The following is a 19,340-nucleotide window of genomic DNA, read 5'->3' on the forward strand; positions in this document are numbered from 1 at the left end:
TTGCTCCCCTCTCACGGCCCTTGGGGAGGACGCTGCCGTCTCAGGGACTGGGGGCCGGGGGGTGGGGGGGAGCCAGGGCGAGGAAGTCGGAACCTGTGTTGGGAAGAGAGAAAGGGGTCGGGGGTCAGGAGTGCCCCCTTCCCCCGCCTCCCCCCTCCCCCCGGGGCTGGGGGGGCCGGAGCAGAGAGCGCCCAGCCCAGGAGGTGGATGAATGTGGGAGAAAATGGAGACCAAGACGATCGTATACGACTTGGACACGTCGGGGGGGCTGATGGAGGTAAGAGTGGCCCTCATCCCCTTCCCCCAGTGCTGGGAGGGAACCTCCGCCCCACAAAGCCGGCCCTAAGCTCGAAGCGCCAGAGGGCCGGGGAAGGGGGGGGTTCTTCCTCATCCAGTCTCTCCCTCCCATCTTTGCAATTTGGGGGACTGAGCCTGAGCTTCCGAGGATGTTTGCAGCAGTTTCACCTACCCGCCGCCCTCGATTTGCTCTCCTGAGGCTTCAGCCCACTCCATTTCATTGCACCGGCAGGCCTCCCCACCCCCTTCTTGTCGGCCCCTTTGTGCTTCCCCCTGCACGTCCGGGTACCAAGCTTCGGGCCTCTCCGGAGCCGGGCTTTGGAGTCCCCCACTGTCCATACAAGGAAGTGGCGAGAAGGGAACCGCGCACCCTCTCCCCATCCCCCTACCCTGATCCTCCCCATTTGGAAGGAGCTTTTCTCGTTGTTGTGCTGCAGGAACGCAGTTAGGGTGGGCTCCCCCTGGTTCCGGGGACCGAGAGGTTCTGGAAGCAGCCTGGATGGGAGGAAGAAGGACAAAAGGGGGAAGAGGGGTGGGTGACGGGGAAGCCGCGCCTCGGGGACTACGGGCCGCCCGGGAACTCCGAATGTGCACACATGCCGTTTGTATGTGTGTGCAGCAAATCCAAGCTCTGCTGGCTCCCCCCAAGACGGACGAGACGGAAAAGCGGAGTCGGAAGCCGGAGAAAGAGTCCCGGAGAAGCGGCAGGGCCACCAACCACGACAGCTGTGATAGCTGCAAGGAAGGCGGGGATCTCCTGTGCTGCGACCACTGCCCTGCCGCCTTCCACCTCCAGTGCTGGTAAGGGCTGGGGACCCCTTTGGAGCCCGTTGGCAGACCCTACTCGGCACATTCCTTCACCAGGCCTGCAGAAATAACGGGCGCTTGCAGCCGCTAGCTGACTGCAGCCGCGGGGGCGAGCGCCTCTGCGATCCCGGCTTCTGCCGGAATCCGGACGATTTGCTGGAAGGAGCAGCGGCGTGACCCCGGGGTGGGGGTTGGGAGGAGTGAGGTGAGCCCCATCTGAGATTGGAAGTAGATAGGGTGCTGGGACTGATGGGGCCGAGTGCGGCCGGCAGCGGCGGCGGGGGAGGAAGGGGAGGAGCTCCAGGTCCAGTGCCGCTTGGCGGCCGCGCGCTCCCGCCGCCCTCAGGGCTCCTGCCTGCCTGAGCTCTCCTTGGGGTTGGTGCGCGGAGCCCTCGGCCACCCAGTTCGCCCTGGTCCAGACCCAGGCGAGCGGGTACTTGCGCCGATGTAGGAAATCATGGAGGGTGTCTCTCGAGTCCACTTCTCTGCCTTTCTGTTTACAATATGGCGACCTGCCTTTAAATTATATTTTTATTCTCAGCGCCATTTTGGCTGCATATATGATTTGCAAACGTCTCTGGGAGAACGGTGGGGGTAGCCCTTGAGCCCTTTTTGCAGCAGCTCCTCGAGGGCCAGGGCTAGGATCTCGCCGGCTTGATCCCTTTCTCTGCAGCTTGCCCCCTGTTGCCACTCCAGAGCTGCCTCCCTCCTCCCTCTTCCCTCCTCCCTCCCTGCTCTGCTGCCTCTTAGGAAATCGGGCCGAGTTAGACAATTAAAATTGCCCTTGGGCGCCGATTTCTCTTCCCTGCTCTGGATCAACGAGCCCTTCGCCGCAAAATTCTTTGCTGCTGGGGCAGGATTGTATTTGATGGCTCCGGAAAGGCAGTTTTAAGGAGCTGAGAGCTGGAAAGCTGCTCGTTCTCTCACCCCAACTGAATGGGGGGAGGGGAGGGGTTGATCGCCGGGTGCTTGATCCTTCTCATCGCAGAACAATCCGGCAAAAACGATAGTTTACACTATCTTCTGCCAGGAGACCACCTTTCTGCCCTGCACAAAAATCCCACATCTGCACTTGGAACCCAAATAGCCTCTTGTTCTGTTCAGCAACAGTTGACTGAGGCTAGTGTCTGGGAGGAAAGGGCTCCTGGGTCCGGTAGGGCTGTTCTGTTTGTTCCCACGTAGATTGGGAGGGAGGGGATCCTGGGTTTTTGTTTTCTCTTGATTTGGTTTTTGTTTTTTTCTTTTTGTGCTGCTCTTTTTAGCTGGTGTTGCCCATTTTAAAGCCGCTTGTTTTATAAAAAAAATGTTTAAGGGCTCTCTCCCCAGTTCCATCCACAGTCCATCTCTTGATTTGTGGAATAATGCCTGCTATATTTGTACTAATTGCAGGTTTTATTAGACAGATGACTGATACTGGGCCAGTTAAGACTGTGGTCAGGAGTTGTGTGGGACATTCCCATTACTAATCCCAAGACACTTTTGCCTAGGAGGGCACACCTCATCTTGGTTTGTAATGTTCCAGGGACAAAAATTATTATCCTGGAGGAAGCTTTGCTACTGGCCTTTAAATTTTTATTATGAAGTGAGTAATGCCAGTAGTAAGGGCCTGTGGGTTTTGTTTTTAGCCTTTACTTCCTTTCATATGTAATCCACCTGCAGAAAATATCTGATCCAGTTTCTCTTGCTAGTCTTTTGTTTGGGGTGTGGGTTAAGTTAGCCCAGCTTGGCCTTGAACTCAGTCATCCTCCAAAGTGTACATCATTATGCCTGGCTCTCCCTTGCTGTTCTTGAGCACAGGAGAAATTTGTACCTGAGTCTGTGTTGCTTATGGTTTTTATTGTACTTATTTGATATATTACTAAGCTGTGTTTTAAATTTCTTCTCTTTCTTCCTTTTTCTATGATTTTTGAGACAGTCTGGCTGTGTAGCCCTGTTTGGTCTGGCTTACCTTGGTACTTGTTATATAGCCCAGGGTGACTTCCAATCTATGCCCATCATCCTGCCTCACTCTCCTGAATACTGGGATTACAGGTGTGCACCACCATGTCCAGCTGTATTTTTTTTTATTATTATTATTTAAAGTTTGGGCTAATATTTATTGCCCCTAGGGTGAAGTGGGTGTTAACTAAGATTGGTGATTCCTTATTAAGAATCTGAAGCATCTTAATAGCATTTGCTTCACAATCATGAGGAACAGAATTCAGATCCCAGCACCCACACAGCAAACTGGGGGGTCTTGCATATGCCATTAGCTCCAGCCTTGGGTGTATGTGGGGGGGGCGGTGGGCAGAGACAAGGGATTACTGGCGCTTAACTGGCTTCTAGCCTTGCTGGGAGCCAGGTTGGTCCAGGTCATAGCTTAGCTGAGAAAACACCTAGAATTCTCAAAGAAATAGGCAGAGACTAATGGAGGACACCCAGTGCCCTCTGACCTTTCTGCTTAGGAGTATGCACTTGGACACATGTACCTTCACTCATATACACATTAGTTTTAGTTTTTTAAAAATTACATTTATTGCCAGAATGTGATGGCACAAGCCTTTAGTCCCAGCACTTGGGAGGCAGAGGCAGGTGGATCTCTGTTAGCTCAAGGCTTGCCTGGTTCCAGAACAGCCAGGACTGTTACACAGAGAAACCCTGTCTCAAATAAAAAAACAAAAAACCTTTTTATTTTGGGGTGCTGTGGAGCACAGGTGGAAGTTGGGGGACAGCTCCCAGGAGTCAGTTCTCTCCACTGTTGTGGTTCCTAGGAATTGGACTCAGGGTGTCAGGTCGCCATGTTTGGCAGCAAGTACCTTTACCTCCTGAGACATCTTGCTGGCTCCTAAAATAAATAACCTTTAATTTAAAAAAAAAAAAAAATTGAGACATGGAAAAAGTATGCTATCTTTTTGCCTAAGGTTGGGCTTTTAAACTCTTAAAAGCTGAACTCTGAATCTTTTAATAGATGAGTATAATAAATCTTGTCAAGTTTTAACTACAGTTTCTGCTTTAGCTAGAAGGAGAAAGGAGGAGGGACTTTAGTTGTTGATGAGACTCAGGCTTGCTCAGGCTATGCATTTCATTGATTACTTCCTCCCTTTCTTTCTGAGACCGTGAATGAGAACTGGTAATCAGAGGTTTGAAAATGGTAGTGAGCCGGGCGGTGGCGGCGCACGCCTTTAATCCCAGCACTCGGGAGGCAGAGGCAGGCGGATCTCTGTGAGTTCGAGGCCAGCCTGGGCTACCAAGTGAGTCCCAGGAAAGGCAAAGCTACACAGAGAAACCCTGTCTCGAAAAACCAAAAAAAAAAAAAAAAAAAAAAAAAAAAAGAAAAGAAAATGGTAGTGAATGAGGTAGGATTTGTTTCACATCTTCAGTGCTCCCTTGGAAGGTGTCACTACTGGATGAATGTACCATTGACTTATCTGAGTTACTCTCTAAATCACAAAACATTCTAAGTATGAGTGAAGGAGGAGGAAGCCATCTTATAAATAGAATGCCCTGGGTGCTTTCACTTCCTAAGTGAGGGTTTTCCCACTTTTCTGTGTTTTAAGCCACATTCTCCAACAAAATTGAAGTACTAATTCAGCCAGAGTTGTAAGGTCAAGCAGTTAATGCCTGAGATTTTGATTCCTGAGTGTGTTTTCAATAGTTTTCCTGTTACTACTTATTTATGTGGGGGTGAGGTTTGCTATAACTGTATTTTCTCCTGTTTTCCCTTTGAACTGGCCGAGACTGTTTTACTTAGATAAGCATAGTAAGGATAGTGCCCCTTATCTACAGAGTGTATGAGAATGAGGTTGGAATTTTATTAATGCTCTGGATCATAATTTCAGTGCTGCTGTTTTCTTCATTGAAAGCTCTGAGACAGCTGGGCGGTGGTGGCGCACGCCTTTAATCCCAGCATTCTAAAGGATGAGGCTAGAGTATTGAGAAGTCCAAGCCTGCCTGGGCTATATAGAAAGATCCTGTCTAAAGAAAACAAACAGAAAAAAGAAAGGAAAAGCTCTGTGAGACAAGTCCTTTGTGTGGCTGTTTTAATCAGTAGATATTAAAATGTCCCAGAAGTGCTTCCTTTTTGGTAGGATGGTACTTGGGGTTGAACCTAGCTAGGGCCTGGTAACTCTCCTGCCACAGTTTCCCATGTAGCCAAGATTGTAAACCGGAAATACCAAGCCTAGACAGAAGTAATAACTAGGCAAACCTTATCTCTTGGGCTTAAGACACAGCACTAAACTACAGATTTTTCTGAGATCAGTCACCTTACCGGAGGAAAGGACTGGTCACAACTTGCTTTTGTGATGCCTTTCTATCAGGGATTCATCCACTGTGGGAAGTCATTCCAGTTACATTTTTCTGGGTTTTCTGTGATGATCCTCTGGGTTAGGAAATATTCTGTGCTTGGTATTAATAACCTTGGAGTAATAACAGGAGTTACTACACCTGCCCCTGGAAAACTAGAAGGTTTTCAAGTGTCCCCTGGTGATCCTGACCTTCTTGTCATAGTCGTGTGTAAGTTGAGCCTTCTGAAAATCTGATCTACATAGACAGATCCCTAAAAATCTGTTAAAAAGTGGATAGCTGGGCTGGAGAGATGGCTCAGCAGATAAAAGCACTGGCTGCTCTTCCAGAGGACCCAAGTTCAAGTCAGGCACCCACAGGGTGGCTCACAACCATCTGTAACTCTGCTTCCAGGTGATCTGATGCCCTCTTCTGGCTTCTGTGGATATCAGGCACACAAGTAGACATATATGTAGACAAAACACCCAAACACATAAAATGATTTTTAATTTATTTTATTATTATTATTATTATTATTTTAAAGACAGGGTTTCTCTGTGTGGCCCTGGGCCCTGCCTGTCCTGGAACTCACTCTAGATTAGGTTGACCTCTAACTCAGAGATCCACCGCCTCTGCCTTTCCAGTGCTGGGATCAAAGGTATGCGCCACTGCCACCACCCAGCTTAATTTTAATCTTAAAGAAAAGTAGGCTGACGGTGGAGCTCTAGTTGATCGTCTTTCTGTTTGAGTTGGAGGATTATTGTCACTGATAGAGTGACTGCCACAGAGCAGCAGGAATGAGGAGGCTACTGCAAAGTGGGTGGTTTCCTCTTAAAACGGTTCATGGAATTCTGCTCCAAACCGACAGGACCGAAATGGTCTGATTGAGAAGTGCATCCACTTCAGTAGATCTCAGCGTGGTCCCTTCCCGTCAGACAGATTTCTGTAGCATTTGCCTCCGCGTGTTATATTTGGAATTGTTGGCTGGCTTTCCTCTCTCTGGTGTTGGCAGCAAGATCCAAAATGATGTTTTCGAAGAATAAGAGTGAAAAGGTCTCTGCGCAGGCAAAACTAAGCTCAGCTTGGAGTTTTGCATGTTTAATTTCCAGTGAGTCATAACAAAGGTTTCACACATACAATGGCATCTACAAGTTTTGTGCCTTGAAAAATCTTTCCCTCTAAACTTTTAAGAATTTTCTGATTATGTTGTGTTTGGTTCATTGGACTAATAGGTGGGTAACCAGTGAATTAAAATATGTAGGTTTAGCTGGGCGGTGGTGGCACACACCTTTAATCCCAGCACTTGGGAGGCATAGGCAGGTGGATCTCTGTGAGTTCGAGGCCAGCCTGGTCTACAGATCAAGATTCAGGACAGGTACCAAAACTACGCAGAGAAACTCTGTCTCCAAACAAACAACAACAACAGCAAAAAATGTAGTTTTTTTTTTAATCTCATGAATTTGCTTTCTAAGTACTTAGAGATCTGGTCCTGAGGAACTGCAGGTGATAGTGTCTTGGATTCCTTTCCCTCACTCTATTCCATGAACTAATATCATCCCACAATAAACAAACCTAAGTTGGTTTTATGCTTATTTTATTTACTTACTTTGTCTTTACTGTGATGAATTGGGATCTAGATGTGTTTATAACAGTCCACTTCAAAAAGGAGTGTTCAACTTGAGCTCAGATTCATAATGCATGCTTTTTGACTTAATATAGGGCTTGGCTGTTAGTCTTAGATGTGTAGTCAGTACAAAGATAAAGGATACTCATTGTTTAAAAATACTAGACTAGGGGCTGGAGAGATGGCTCAGTGCTAAAAGCACTGGCTGCTCTTCCAGTGGACCTTGGTTTGATTCTGAGCACCCATATGGCAGCTCACAGAGATCCACCTGGCTCTGCCTCCCGAGTGCTGGGATTAAACGCGTGCGCCACCACTGCCTGGCTCTCTTACATATTCTTGTATGTTGTCATGTGACTGAACTGTTTTTAGTTCTAATAGCATGCACCACCACCACCGCCCGGCTAATTTTTTTAATTAAAGACAAATGAGGTATAATTTTGGTGTATTTGTTGCCCAAATGGCTTGAGTTTAAAAAGGAAATAGATATATTAAAAGTAGGAAAGAAGGTAAGTTTTCTGTGAAATGATAGGTTTTGTTGTTTTTCTGGTGCTGGGATCCATCTAAGGACCTTTCACATGCTGGTCAAGTACTTTATCACCTAACTATATCCCCAGCCAGGTGGTTAGTTTTGTTTTGTTTTTGCCTTTGTCCATTTTCTTTTTTCTTTTTTCTTTTTTTTAAGACAGGGTTTCTCTGTAGCTTTGAAGCCTGTCCTGGAACTCACTCTGTAGGCCAGGCCTCAAACTCACAGAGATCCACCTGTTTCTGCCTCCCGAGTGCTGGGATTGAAAGCATGCACCACCGCCTAGCTGCCTTTTTCAAAAAAAATGTTTTGGCATTATGATCAAACCCAAGACCTTACATTCTAATACTGAGCTACATCCCAGTTGTTTATTGTTGTTATTATTATTTATTGGATTATAAGAGATTCAGATACAAGTCCCTAGTCAGATGTATGGTTTGCAGATGTTCTCTCATTCTGTTGGGTGTCTTTTCACTTCCCTTATCTCTTTTCTTCTTTTGGTGTGTGTGTGTGTGTGTGTGTGTGTGTGTGTATTTTCAAATACCCTAGTGCCAAAGGAGGTCAGAGAGGATGTTGGGTCCTCTGGAGCTGGAATTAGAATGTTTTATATATGTATGTGTGTGTGTGTGTGTGTGTGTGTGTGTATTATACATATATATGTGTATATATATATTATATACACACACATATATAATTTAAACAAGGAGGTAGGGTTATTACTCTTAGCTGAATAAGGGGATGGGATTATTACATATAGATGTCAAGAAGGCAGGGTATTATGTACAGCTGAACAAGGAGGCAGGTTCAGCTAACCTTAGTAGGAACAGTCTTCAGGCCAAAAACACCCGGGGTGGGCTGCACACACTATTGACTTTTGCACTTGAGCCAGAGGCAAGTTTTGCCATCCCTCTTGAGTTTCGCCCTGGGAAGACTTTGTCATTCCCGTGGCTGAGGCACTGGGGTCCTTGACATGGCTGTGCCCGTGTCAATAGCACACAGTCATTCGGAACTTCACTTGCTCTCCACATTTGAGTTCTGTCCCTGTAAACCACATGTGAGGCAGAGAACCAGTTCTTTTTGAGACAGGGTTACTCTGTGTAGCCCTGGCTGTCCTGGAACTCACTCTGTAGACCAAGCTGGCCTTGAACTTAGAAATTGGCCTGCCTTTGCCTCCTGAGTGCTGGGATTAATAGCGTGCACCACCACGCCCCGCTCAGAGAACCAATTTGTACTGGTTGTCTTCTGACCTCCATGTACATCCCACGCAAATATATATATATATACACACACAATAAATAAATGTGTGTTTGTATATTTTGTTTTTTAAGTAGTACATCTCATTGAAGAGAACTTTACTTACTATGTGGTTTGATTTAATACTGTTTCAACATTTCTGGATGACTCTCCTAGCAAAAAAATCTGAGGCTAGGAGTTACACTAGAAGAAATAATTGGAGCTGTAGCTCAATTGGTAGACTGCTTGCCTAGCTAGCATCCAGGAAGCCTTGCGTTCAGTCCCCAGCACTATATGCACTACATAAAGCAGGCATGGTTTGTACACACCTGTGATTCCAGTGCTCAAACAGGAAGATCAGGGGTTGAGGCCAGCCTTAGAAACATGAAACTCTTAAAAAAAAGAAGTGAGTAAAGGTGTTTGCTGCCCAGCTTGATGACCTGAGTGTGACCCCAGGAGCTGCATGTCGAAAGGAGAGAACCAACTCCTACAAGCTTTGCTTTGACATTCACAACCAGGAAATGGCATGTGTTTATTCCCTACCCTCCTACCCATAAATTAAAAAAGCATAAAAACGTGAAAAAGAAAAACAACAAAAACCCACTGCCCACATTTAGGCAGAATATATGAGTACTTCTCTTGGAGTTTAAGTTTAAAAATGTTTTCTGCCTCCTGAGTGCTGGTATTAAAAGTATGTGCCACCATGCCCGGCTGCCTTGTTTTTGTTTTTGTTTTTGTGTATGGGTGTTTTGACAGCATGCATGTCCATGCCACGTGTGTGGTACCCATGGAGGCCAGAAGAAGGTATTGGATCCCTTGGGACTGTTAGTTACAGACCATCATGAGCTGCCCGTGTAGCTGTTTGGAATTGACCCCAGGTCCTCTTTAAGATTTATTATTATTTATTATTATTATTATTATTTTATAATTCATGTATGTGTGTGTGTCTATATGAGTGTATATCAGGTATGTATGGAGGCCAAAAGAGGGCATCAAATTTCCTGCAACTGGAGTTATAGGTGATTGTGAGCACCCGATTGGGTTGCTGGAACGGGTGTCAGGAACTAAACTATAATCTTCTGGAAAAGTAGTAGGTATGCTTAACCACTGAGTCATCTCTCCAGTTCCCAAAAGGGAAGGGTTTTGTTTGTTTTTTCCCCCCCATTTTTGTAGTTTTTAATTATTTATTTTACTTTTATGTATGCATGGCTGTTTTTCCTGCAAGTATGTCTATATACCTTGTATGTGATACTCACGGAGGCCAGGGGACAGATCCTCCAGTCCTGGAGTTACAGAGTGGTAAACTACCATGTAGGTGCTAGGAATTGAACTCTCAAGTCTTCAGAAAGAGCAGTCCGTGTCCTCAACCACTGAGACATCTCTCCAGCTCCAGGTATAAAGTTTTTAATTGCCTTAGTTTGATTGGTAAAAGCTTGGGGTGGAAATAGCTCCATGTCAATCAGTTTTAAGCTTTTTGAACTGGTTAACAAGATCTGTCTTTTGTGCCTTGCAGCACACTCACTTGTCTGTACATATCTTTATGTAAACTTGGGTAGTAATAACTAGGGCCAAGTGTGGTAGTGATTCCTTGTAATCTCAGCACTTGGGAGGCAGAGGCAGGAGGATCCGGTCAGGTTCACCTTGTCTGTATGAGACCTTGTCCTAAAAAAGATAAAAGATAAACAAAAGGATAGTAAATAAGGAATCAGAATGTAGAGAATATTTGCCTCAAGGTTTATGTAGCTCATAGAATCAAGACAATTTTTTCTACTTTGACATGCAGGTATCATTTTGAGAGAATGAGTTATATCTTTTTCTTTTGCAAGTGACAAAACAGAAAACAGAGGGCAATAAATGTGTGCTTTTGGTTATGGGTAAGAGTGGTAATCCTTCTCTGAACTTGTCTTTAATCTCCAGTGCGCACGCATATACTTCCTTGGGTGTGTGGTTAAATGGGCCATTAGTGGGACATTCTCCTTAGGCTTCTAGTGGCTCTTATAATTAGTACAAGCTTCTTTTTTAAAAAAAAATATTTTCATTATTATTTATTTATGTGTACATGTGTATATATCTGTATATGTGCGTGTACCTGAGGTTAGGACCATCCTCTGGAGCTAGAGTTACAAGCAGTTGTAAGCTGCCTGATATGGGTGCTAGGAATTGAACTCAAGTCCTCTGCAAGAACAATACATGATCTTAACCAGTGGGCTATCTCTCCATCCCCCAGTATAAGCTTCTTAAAACCAGTATTTGGTTTTTGTTTTATTTTGTTTAAATAGGGGTGGGGTGGGTACTTTCACCACCTGCGTGGGAGTCAGGATACAGCTTGTGGGAGTCAGGTCTTTGTGTCTACCATGTAGGTCCCAGGGATCAAACTCAGGTCATCAGGCTTCATGGCCAGAGCCTTTTGCCTACTGAGCCACTTCTCCAGCTCCAGTAGTCTTGCTTTAAGGTGCCGGAATTCCAAATCAATAGATTGGAAGACAGATTAAAATCAATAAGTTCTTCTATCTCATTCCTCTACTCCCCCCACCCCCAGCACTGGGTTTCTCCTTTGACTTAAGGGCCTCCCTCAGGGAGTACAACATGATCAGCTGCATTGGCGTTCACACAGGTGACACTTATAAGAGTACCTCTACATAACGCTAGCCTCCCAGGGGACACTGGACAGGAGTACAGCTGTCCTCTTGCCAGTTTCCTGAAAGAGGAGGACATTGTATTCAGTACAAGTCCTAGACCACATTTTAGAAAGGCACTGTGGTGGTGCTGTTTGTCACCATGCCCAGGACACATGCACAGGTAGTCATTTGTTGACTGCTTTTCCCATGACTTGCAAGCAGTTAAGGAGAATAAGATGGTGACTGTTTTTCCTGCCTTCGATTTCACGCTATCAGAATCCTCATCCTCTGAAGCCGAAGGTTATTTCTAAATGTAGGTCTAAGCAAGTGAAAACAAAGATGAGGTTTTAGCATATCTCTATGGTAGGAGAAGTTGAATGAGATAGAAGTTATTGATTTTAATCCATCAATAAGAAGGAACCAAATTCACTACTACATAGAACAGTTGTTACATTCACAATAAGTAAATTATAGTACATCTTACAGACTGATGCAATTTCCTAAGTAATGAAAAACTTCATCCACTCCTTCCGAGTTCGCCTTCCATTTGCTCTTGCACTGAATGAACATTCACTAAAGGACTTGAAAGCCACTGGCTTTTCCTCCTGCTCTTCCCACATGATTACAAGTGAGAGGCGTGCAAAATAAACACTGGCTAGGGAACAGCGATGCTACATGGGTTATTCTATGGGGATGATACTTTAGTTAATACAAAATGTGGCTGGCTACTCCTTTCCTCCAGTAATAACATTTGCTTTCCTGTATGTTAATCACTCTGGTATTTAATTTTTCCTTCCTTTTTTTTCTGAAAAATTATATAAATATGGGATATCTCCCAAAAATGTTTCCTGGTTTTGACAGGACAAAACACCAGTGGAGTGCCAGTAAGTTGGGGAGTGCCAGAACCTAACACTGGTCTTTCCCTGTCTGCTCTGTGTGAGGCACCTTCTGAAACCTGCATGAACGAACAAGAGAGGACTCTCCATGGGTTGATTTTTAACACAGCCTGAAGACCTCACTTCCAATTCCAGGCCAGGCAGGGAACCTCTCAAAATTACTAACAAGCTTGAGTTCCAGGTAAAACCCAACTTGTAGCAACACCAGCACACCTGAATTGGAGGTTTTCACTCCGTTCTGACCCATACAAAGATGTTGGATATTATTTTTCTCCTGTCTTCTTTGTGCAGAGCAAAGAAGCTAGTAAAACACAGAGAACTTGGGATGAGCTGGGATGAGGCCCTGCATTATAAAATCAGGTGACAGGGACCTATCCGCTCTTGCTTTTTTTTCCACTACCATGGGCTTTTTTTTTTTTTCCTTTTTTCCAGACAGGGTTTCTCTGTGTAGCCTTGACTGTCCTGGAACCCACTCTGTACCCCAGGCTGACTTCGAACTCACAGAGAATCCACCTGCCTCTGCCTCAGTGCTGGGACTAAAGGTGTACGCCCCCACCGCCTGGCTTGCCATGTTTTTTGAAAGTATCCTCTTAAATGATTTTAGGGAGAATTCTGTCACTGACTTAAGCTGTTTGATACTTGCTTTGTTCTGTCATTTGTGATGACTTAATCCTTCCTCTGGTCCTCCTGGTTTTGCCCAGTATAGCTGTCCTTCACCTAGCGAATAAATGGACCTGGCTAATTCTGTTAATATCAGACGTCTTTGTAGGCTGTGGGGTTTTTGGTGTTGAAATAAGGTGTGTGTTAGCAAAGTGAGCACAGTTAAGGTAAATGACTCCTATCCGGGCTTGTGTGCTTGTTGCATTACTTCACTTTGTATGTGCACAGATATCCCAAAGTGAGCCAAAGGGAAAAATCATGGTTCTCTGAGAAGTGTGTTCAACTTGTAAATAGGTCAGTCACTGGAGGTGTAACTGCAGGGTCTGGAAGCCCGAGTCACCGCTTAGCTGTGGCATCAAACCACAAGAGCACAGCCTGACAGCGTGTCAGATCACTTCAGTCCTAAAGGATGGGGAGCTTTGAGGTTTATGAGTAGAATGGGGGGGGGGGACAAGCCTGATGCTGTAGGGCCCAATTAATTGTCTCCCTCCTCTGTCAGAGGGTAGCAAGTGAGGCAGAAGTCTCTTCCCCCCCCCCCCCCCCCAGACAGGGTTTCTCTGTGTAGTTTTGGTGCCTGTCCTGGATCTCGCTCTGTAGACCAGGCTGGCCTCAAACTCACAGAGAGTTCGCCTAGCTCTGTCCCCCAAATGCTGGGATTAAAGGTGTGCGCCACCACCACCCAGCGTCTCTTTAATATTAAGTAAAAACTTGCTGCCTAATAAGTTCAATTTTTTTTATTACTGTGTGTGTGTGTGTGTGTGTGTGTGTGTGTGTGTGTGTGTGTGTACACACGTGTGTGTACGTACTCGTGCACGCACAAGCCAAAGCAGGAGGATTGGGGCCAGCCTGGGCTATATATATAGTGTGACCTTGTCTCAAAAAAAGAAAGAAACCAGAAAAATATATTGTTAGTATTTTTAGCTTTCTAGGCCTTTATAGAGTTTTATATTCAATATTAATAACTGGCCCAGATTACTCAGTTGTTTCTATGAGTATGGTCTGGCTGTTGCCTTTTCCTAGGTCTCATTCTCTAAAATTTGGTGACAGAAGCTAGGTGTGATGGCTCACATCTGAAATCTCAGCATTTCACACATCCAAGGCCAACCTGGGCTACAGTGAGACTGTCTCAAACCAAACAACAATTTTGACATCAGAACAGTACTTGGTTTTAGTTTTTCCATACCTCTGATACTCTTATGAAATATACAGTTGTTCTTCCTGACATTAAAATATTCTCCTGGAGTATTAGAAAGTTACTGTTGCCAGGTGAAGTGGCGCACGCCTTTAATGCCAGCACTTGGGAGGCAGAGGCAGGCAGATCTCTGTGAGTTCCAGGACAGCCAGGGCTACAAAGAGAAACCCTGTCTTGAAAAACCAAAAAAAGAAGAAAGAAAATTACTGTTGAGGCCAGAATGTTGACCCTTTCCCAAAGTTACGTAGGCTGTAGCATCTACCAGGAGGTGAAAGAGTAAAGCCAGCCCATCTATTACAAAAAATTCGAGAACAGCCAGGTGAGAGATCAGACATGTGGCACTGGGCCTATCTTGTAGCAGAGGTGGCAGAGGCAAACACTGGTAGAACTCTAGTACTCTCCCTGCCTCCTCCCTTCCTGCACTAACTTGCCATGCTTTTCTCCAGGTGCCCTTTGCTGAGAAGATGCCACAAGCCAGTTCTACATGGAAGGCAGTAAAACTTGGGGCACAGTCAGCTAGTTTGAAAGCATTGTGTGCCTGTGGAAGTGACGCAGATAGCTAAGTTTCTCAATGGGGCATTTGTAGTTGTCTGGCACTTGGTTGGTTTCCTTGTTAACACTGCCACTGAGGCTTTGCAGGAAAAACCCATAGTCCTTGTACTTTTATGTACTTTGTGGCCTTAGCTGTGTTTGAGTGAGTGGTTAGGCTAGTAAAGAATTCACTCAGGCACCCCAAGACACTTCCCTCTCAGTATCCTTCAATGTGGCCGTTTTCTTTGCCTTTGAGAGATAGGCCATACCTAAAGATAACAGCTAGTGTCCACACAGGTGTCCAGGAGAAGCTTGCTGGTTTTGCTGACACTTAAATTTCATTCCCTTAAAGTATTACATTTGGATATGTTGCTAGAAATTCTTCATTTAATATTTTTAAATTAGTACACTCCTGAAGAAGGAATATCATGAGTTCAAGAACAGCCTCAAGGCTGACACATACCTCAGTAGTGGAGCACTTGCCTAGCATTCCCAAGGCACACTAGTTTTAGTTTCCAGTGTCACTCAAGAGTGGTGGGAGGGTGAAAACGAGAATGACAAGCCCTGGGCTACATTAATGACCCCAGGTTTCAAAAGAATTTTTTCTTTTCTTTGCTTACACAAGGCAGGGTCTCATGTAAGCCAGCAGGGCCTAGAACTCATTATATGGCCAAGGGTAGTCTTGAAATCCTCATCTTTCTGCCTCTGCCTTCCAAGAGCTAGGATAACAGGCATGCATTGCTGAGTTTGATCTGTGCAATGCTAGTGATTGAACCCACAGCCTTGGGAATGCTGGGCAAGTACTTACCAACTAAGCTATATTTCTAACGTGAAGATTTTTAATTTTTTAAGAAGTTTAGCTGGCCGGGCGGTGGTGGTGCACGCCTTTAATCCCAGCACTCGGGAGGCAGAGCCAGGCGGATCTCTGTGAGTTCGAGGCCAGCCTGGGCTACCAAGTGAGTTCCAGGAGAGACACAAAGCTACACAGAGAAACTCTGTCTCGAAAAACCAAAAAAAAAAAAGAAGTTTAGCTGACTGGGGAGGCAAAAGCATGCAGATCTCTTAAGTTTGAGGCAAACCTGGTCTGCATAGTAAGTTCTAGGACAGCCAGGGCTACACAGAGAAACTCTGGGAGGGTGAGGAGGCTAGCTGGGTATGGTAGCACACACCTTTAATCCCAGCACTCAGGATGCAAAGGCAGGCCGATCTCTGTGAGTTGGAGGCCAGCCTGGGCTACAGAGTGAAACCTTGTCTCCAAAAGGAGAGAGAAAATGTTAGTAGGGACCAGAGACAACTTTGAAGAGCTGGTTTCTCCTTCCATCAAGGGTTCTGAGAATGGAACTCAGATTGTCACTATTGTATTACAAGTGCTTTTATTCCGAGCCATCTCACAGGCTCAGATATATATATCTTACATAAATCTACCTATCTTTATTCATTCATTCATTTATTTTTAAGTTAAACGTTACCTACTGCCTCTTAGCTTTTCCATAACATACCTGGTTTCAGCATATTTTCTGAAAAGGCATATTTTCTTCCCCTCTCCTTTTTTTTGACCCCCTTTCTTTTGATGTTTGGAGTCAGGGTTTCTCCATGTAGTTTTGGTGCCTGTCCTCGATCTCACTCTGCAGACCAGGCTAGCCTTGAACTCACAGAGGTCCGCCTGGCTCTGCCTCCTGAGTGATGGGATTAAAGGTGTGCGCCACCACTGCCTGGCTTCCCTATTAGGTTTATTTTTATTTTATGTGTATGCGTGTTTTGCTTGTGTGTATGTATGTGTGCCACATGTGTGTCTGGCGCCTGTAGAGACCAGAAGAAGGTGTCAGATCCCCTGGAACTAGAGTTATAGACAGTTGTAAGCCACCATATAGGTGTTGGAAACCAAACCTGGGTCTTCTGGCGGGGGGAGGAGGGGGATAGTAAGTACTGTTAACCGCTGAGCCACCTTTCCAGTCCCAAGAGGCTTATTTTCAGAAGGACCCAGGGGTCCTCTTATAGATCAAGATGGCTGCTGTGAGGCTGAAATGATTGTGGTTCTGTAAGCAATCACCTTACCCCCTTACGGCTAGCGCCAATTTGTATGTGTGCATGCACACGCACACGTGTGCTAATTTCTAAGCCAGCCTAAGTCAGCAGCAACAAACTGAGAGAGTAAATCTAAGCCTGTATTGTCTTTTCTGTTGGTCTTTATGATGCTGCTGAATATAATTGGGAGATTTTAATCTAGTAATAGGCCTCAGATGGATAGAAAGGACTCGTGAACTATGAAATTACAACTCAAAACTGCTTAGTTTTTTGCTTGGTGAATACTACATCTCACACCAAAACAAGGCAGGGTGTACATCCATGGGGGTGGGTGTTAAGTCTTTTCTGAGTCTGCCACTGTATTTCAACTGAAACTGCCATAAATGGCTTAGAAAGCTTAAATCTTGGAGATGGGTGGTTTCTGACAGAAGGGACCCTACCAGCTCATGTGACTGACCTGTTTTTTTTTTTTTTTTTTAATTTTTTTTTTTTAAAGATTTATTTATTATGTATACAATGTTCTGCCTGCGTGTGCACCTGCAGGCCAGAAGAGGGCACCAGATCTCATTACAGATGGTTGTGAGCCACCATGTGGTTGCTGGGAATTGAACTCAGGACCTCAGGAAGAAGAGCCAGTACTCTTAACCTCTGAGCCATCTCTCCAGCCCCCGTGACTGACCTCTTTTACAAGCTCGGGAGAGAGCTTCTTGGTCTGTTGTGTTAAGATGGCGTTTGTATAGTGTCTCTGCTAAGTATTTGTATTTAACCAATATTTTCTCAGAACACAGAGAAAATGGAGTGTTTGGGGTTTTTTTGTTTGTTTGTTTGTTTTTAGTATTTTCATCCATTTATTCAATACCCTTTTGTTCTATAATATCTACCGACACCTTTGGTTAAGTGAGATTTTTCATTGTTTTTCAGGCTGCCATTGACTCCAGTTTTGTGTTATTGCTTAGATGAGTGGATCGTCTCAAGCCACACATCAGTGATCTCACTTTCCTTTCTTTCCTTTTTTCCTTTTTATGTCTAGCATTCAATGCCAGTTTGTTTTGTATTTTTGAAATCTGCCTGTTGTAATACAAAGAAAGGATCTCTGAAGTACAAGACAGTCTTCCTGCTTCTCTGTCCCTCTCTTCCCTTTGTTCTTGTGTTCCCCTCCCCTCCCTTCCAGTTCCATCTTGGAAAACTGCTTGTGCTGGGTGGATAATTAAGATGGTGCTGTGGAGCAACAGGTCCCACTGGTGGTGACTGGTTTCAAGTAAACGTTAGTGTTGTCTAGGTTCACATGGATTAGTAGGCCAGGGAAATGTGTGCAGTTAGACTCAGATCAATGGCACTGGTAGAGGACTTGAAATAGATGCTCTTAATTAGAGAGCCAAGAACCACGACAACTGTTAACATCTCTCGTTTGCGGTGGTGAGCTACAGCCTCATTAGAGAAGGAAAGGCATTCTAAATTAGAACTGGACTGTGAGTTGGGATCATCTGGCTATGGACTTTGAATCTTGGAGAAGTCTGTCAATGTAGGCATTGCAGTGACCCGGTGAGGGATGTCTGTAGTTTTTCCTGTAGGACTCTAGACATTCTCATCAGTAGTAGAGTCATTTGGGTCATTTGAATTTGTTCGTGGGAATCTAGCTATGTTGGAGTCGCACGGCAGAGGTTGGCTTTAAAAGGAGTATTTGTTTTGGCCAGGTGCCATGGCCATGGCACATGTCTTTTAAACACAGCACTTAGTAGGCGGAGGCAGGTAGATCTGTGTAAGTTCAAGGCCAACCCGATCTGCATAGTGAGTTCCAGGTGAGCCAGGGCTACATAGTGAGACCCTGTCTCAAAAAAAAGAAAGAAAAAAAGTTTTAGTTTGGAACTTTCTAATTGGTTGATGTATAAATAATAGCAATCTATAGGGCTTCTCTGGCCTAACAGAAAGCCACACCAAGATCAAAAAGCCTATCTTTAGTTGCATATGCAATCTATGAATACTCAGACCTTTAATATATGCACATGCTTGTGGAGGTTAGAGGTCAGCCTCTGGTTGTTATTCCTCAGGAGCCATCCATCTTGGTGTTTGAGACAGGGCTGCTCATTGGCCTAAGGCTTATCTATTAGGCTAAGCTGTCTGGCAGGTAAGTCCCCAGGGAATCCACCTGTCTGGCCTTCCAGTGGTAAGGTCACATGTGTGCACCATCACACCCAGATCGGTCTTTACCGGGGTGCTGGGCTAACTCACCTCCTCAAGCTTGTTCAGGAGATGCTTTACCAACGGAGCCATCCCCCTAACCCCCAACACTGTTTTAAAGCCAGAAAAGGAAGTAGAGGTCCTTGCTCTATTGGTTAAAAAGTTGGCTGGTTTTCCAAGACAAGACACCCAGGTACAGAAGACAGCTGTTACAGGACTTCAACCTTCATGGATGTTCTCAGGGGAATCTACAAGTTAAGATGCTACAGTACTTTTATGTATCTAAGCACCCATCTAGGAAATATGTCCCTACTCCCAGAGCCTTTTCTTTGTTAGATCATTGCTACCAAACTGCAGAAATAAATACTTCTAAAACTCTGGCTTCCTCTGGAATCCATATGTCTCTTAACTTCACCAACTTTAAAGGGTCACTGGCCTTTACTGAATAGCTATGAGTAATAGAGAGAGTGTGCTATCCACTGAAATACCAAAT

The 19,340-nt window shown here is 45.1% G+C and overlaps 1 protein-coding gene across 2 annotated transcripts in view; it reads left to right on the forward strand.

The window, feature by feature from the left end:
• The first annotated feature begins 81 nt into the window (after positions 1-81).
• The window catches only part of Phf12 (PHD finger protein 12), a 50,221-nt gene continuing 30,962 nt past the window's right edge, over positions 82-19,340 (forward strand). For both annotated transcript variants that reach the window (XM_059271270.1, XM_059271271.1), the window contains exons 1-2: positions 82-277; positions 917-1,098. In XM_059271270.1, the coding sequence (XP_059127253.1) occupies positions 212-277; positions 917-1,098 (248 nt within the window). In that variant the 5' untranslated portion in view covers positions 82-211. The remainder of the gene's footprint in view (positions 278-916; positions 1,099-19,340) is intronic.

The sequence above is a fragment of the Peromyscus eremicus genome, chromosome 8a (assembly GCF_949786415.1).
Source record: "Peromyscus eremicus chromosome 8a, PerEre_H2_v1, whole genome shotgun sequence".
Lineage (NCBI taxonomy): Eukaryota > Metazoa > Chordata > Mammalia > Rodentia > Cricetidae > Peromyscus > Peromyscus eremicus.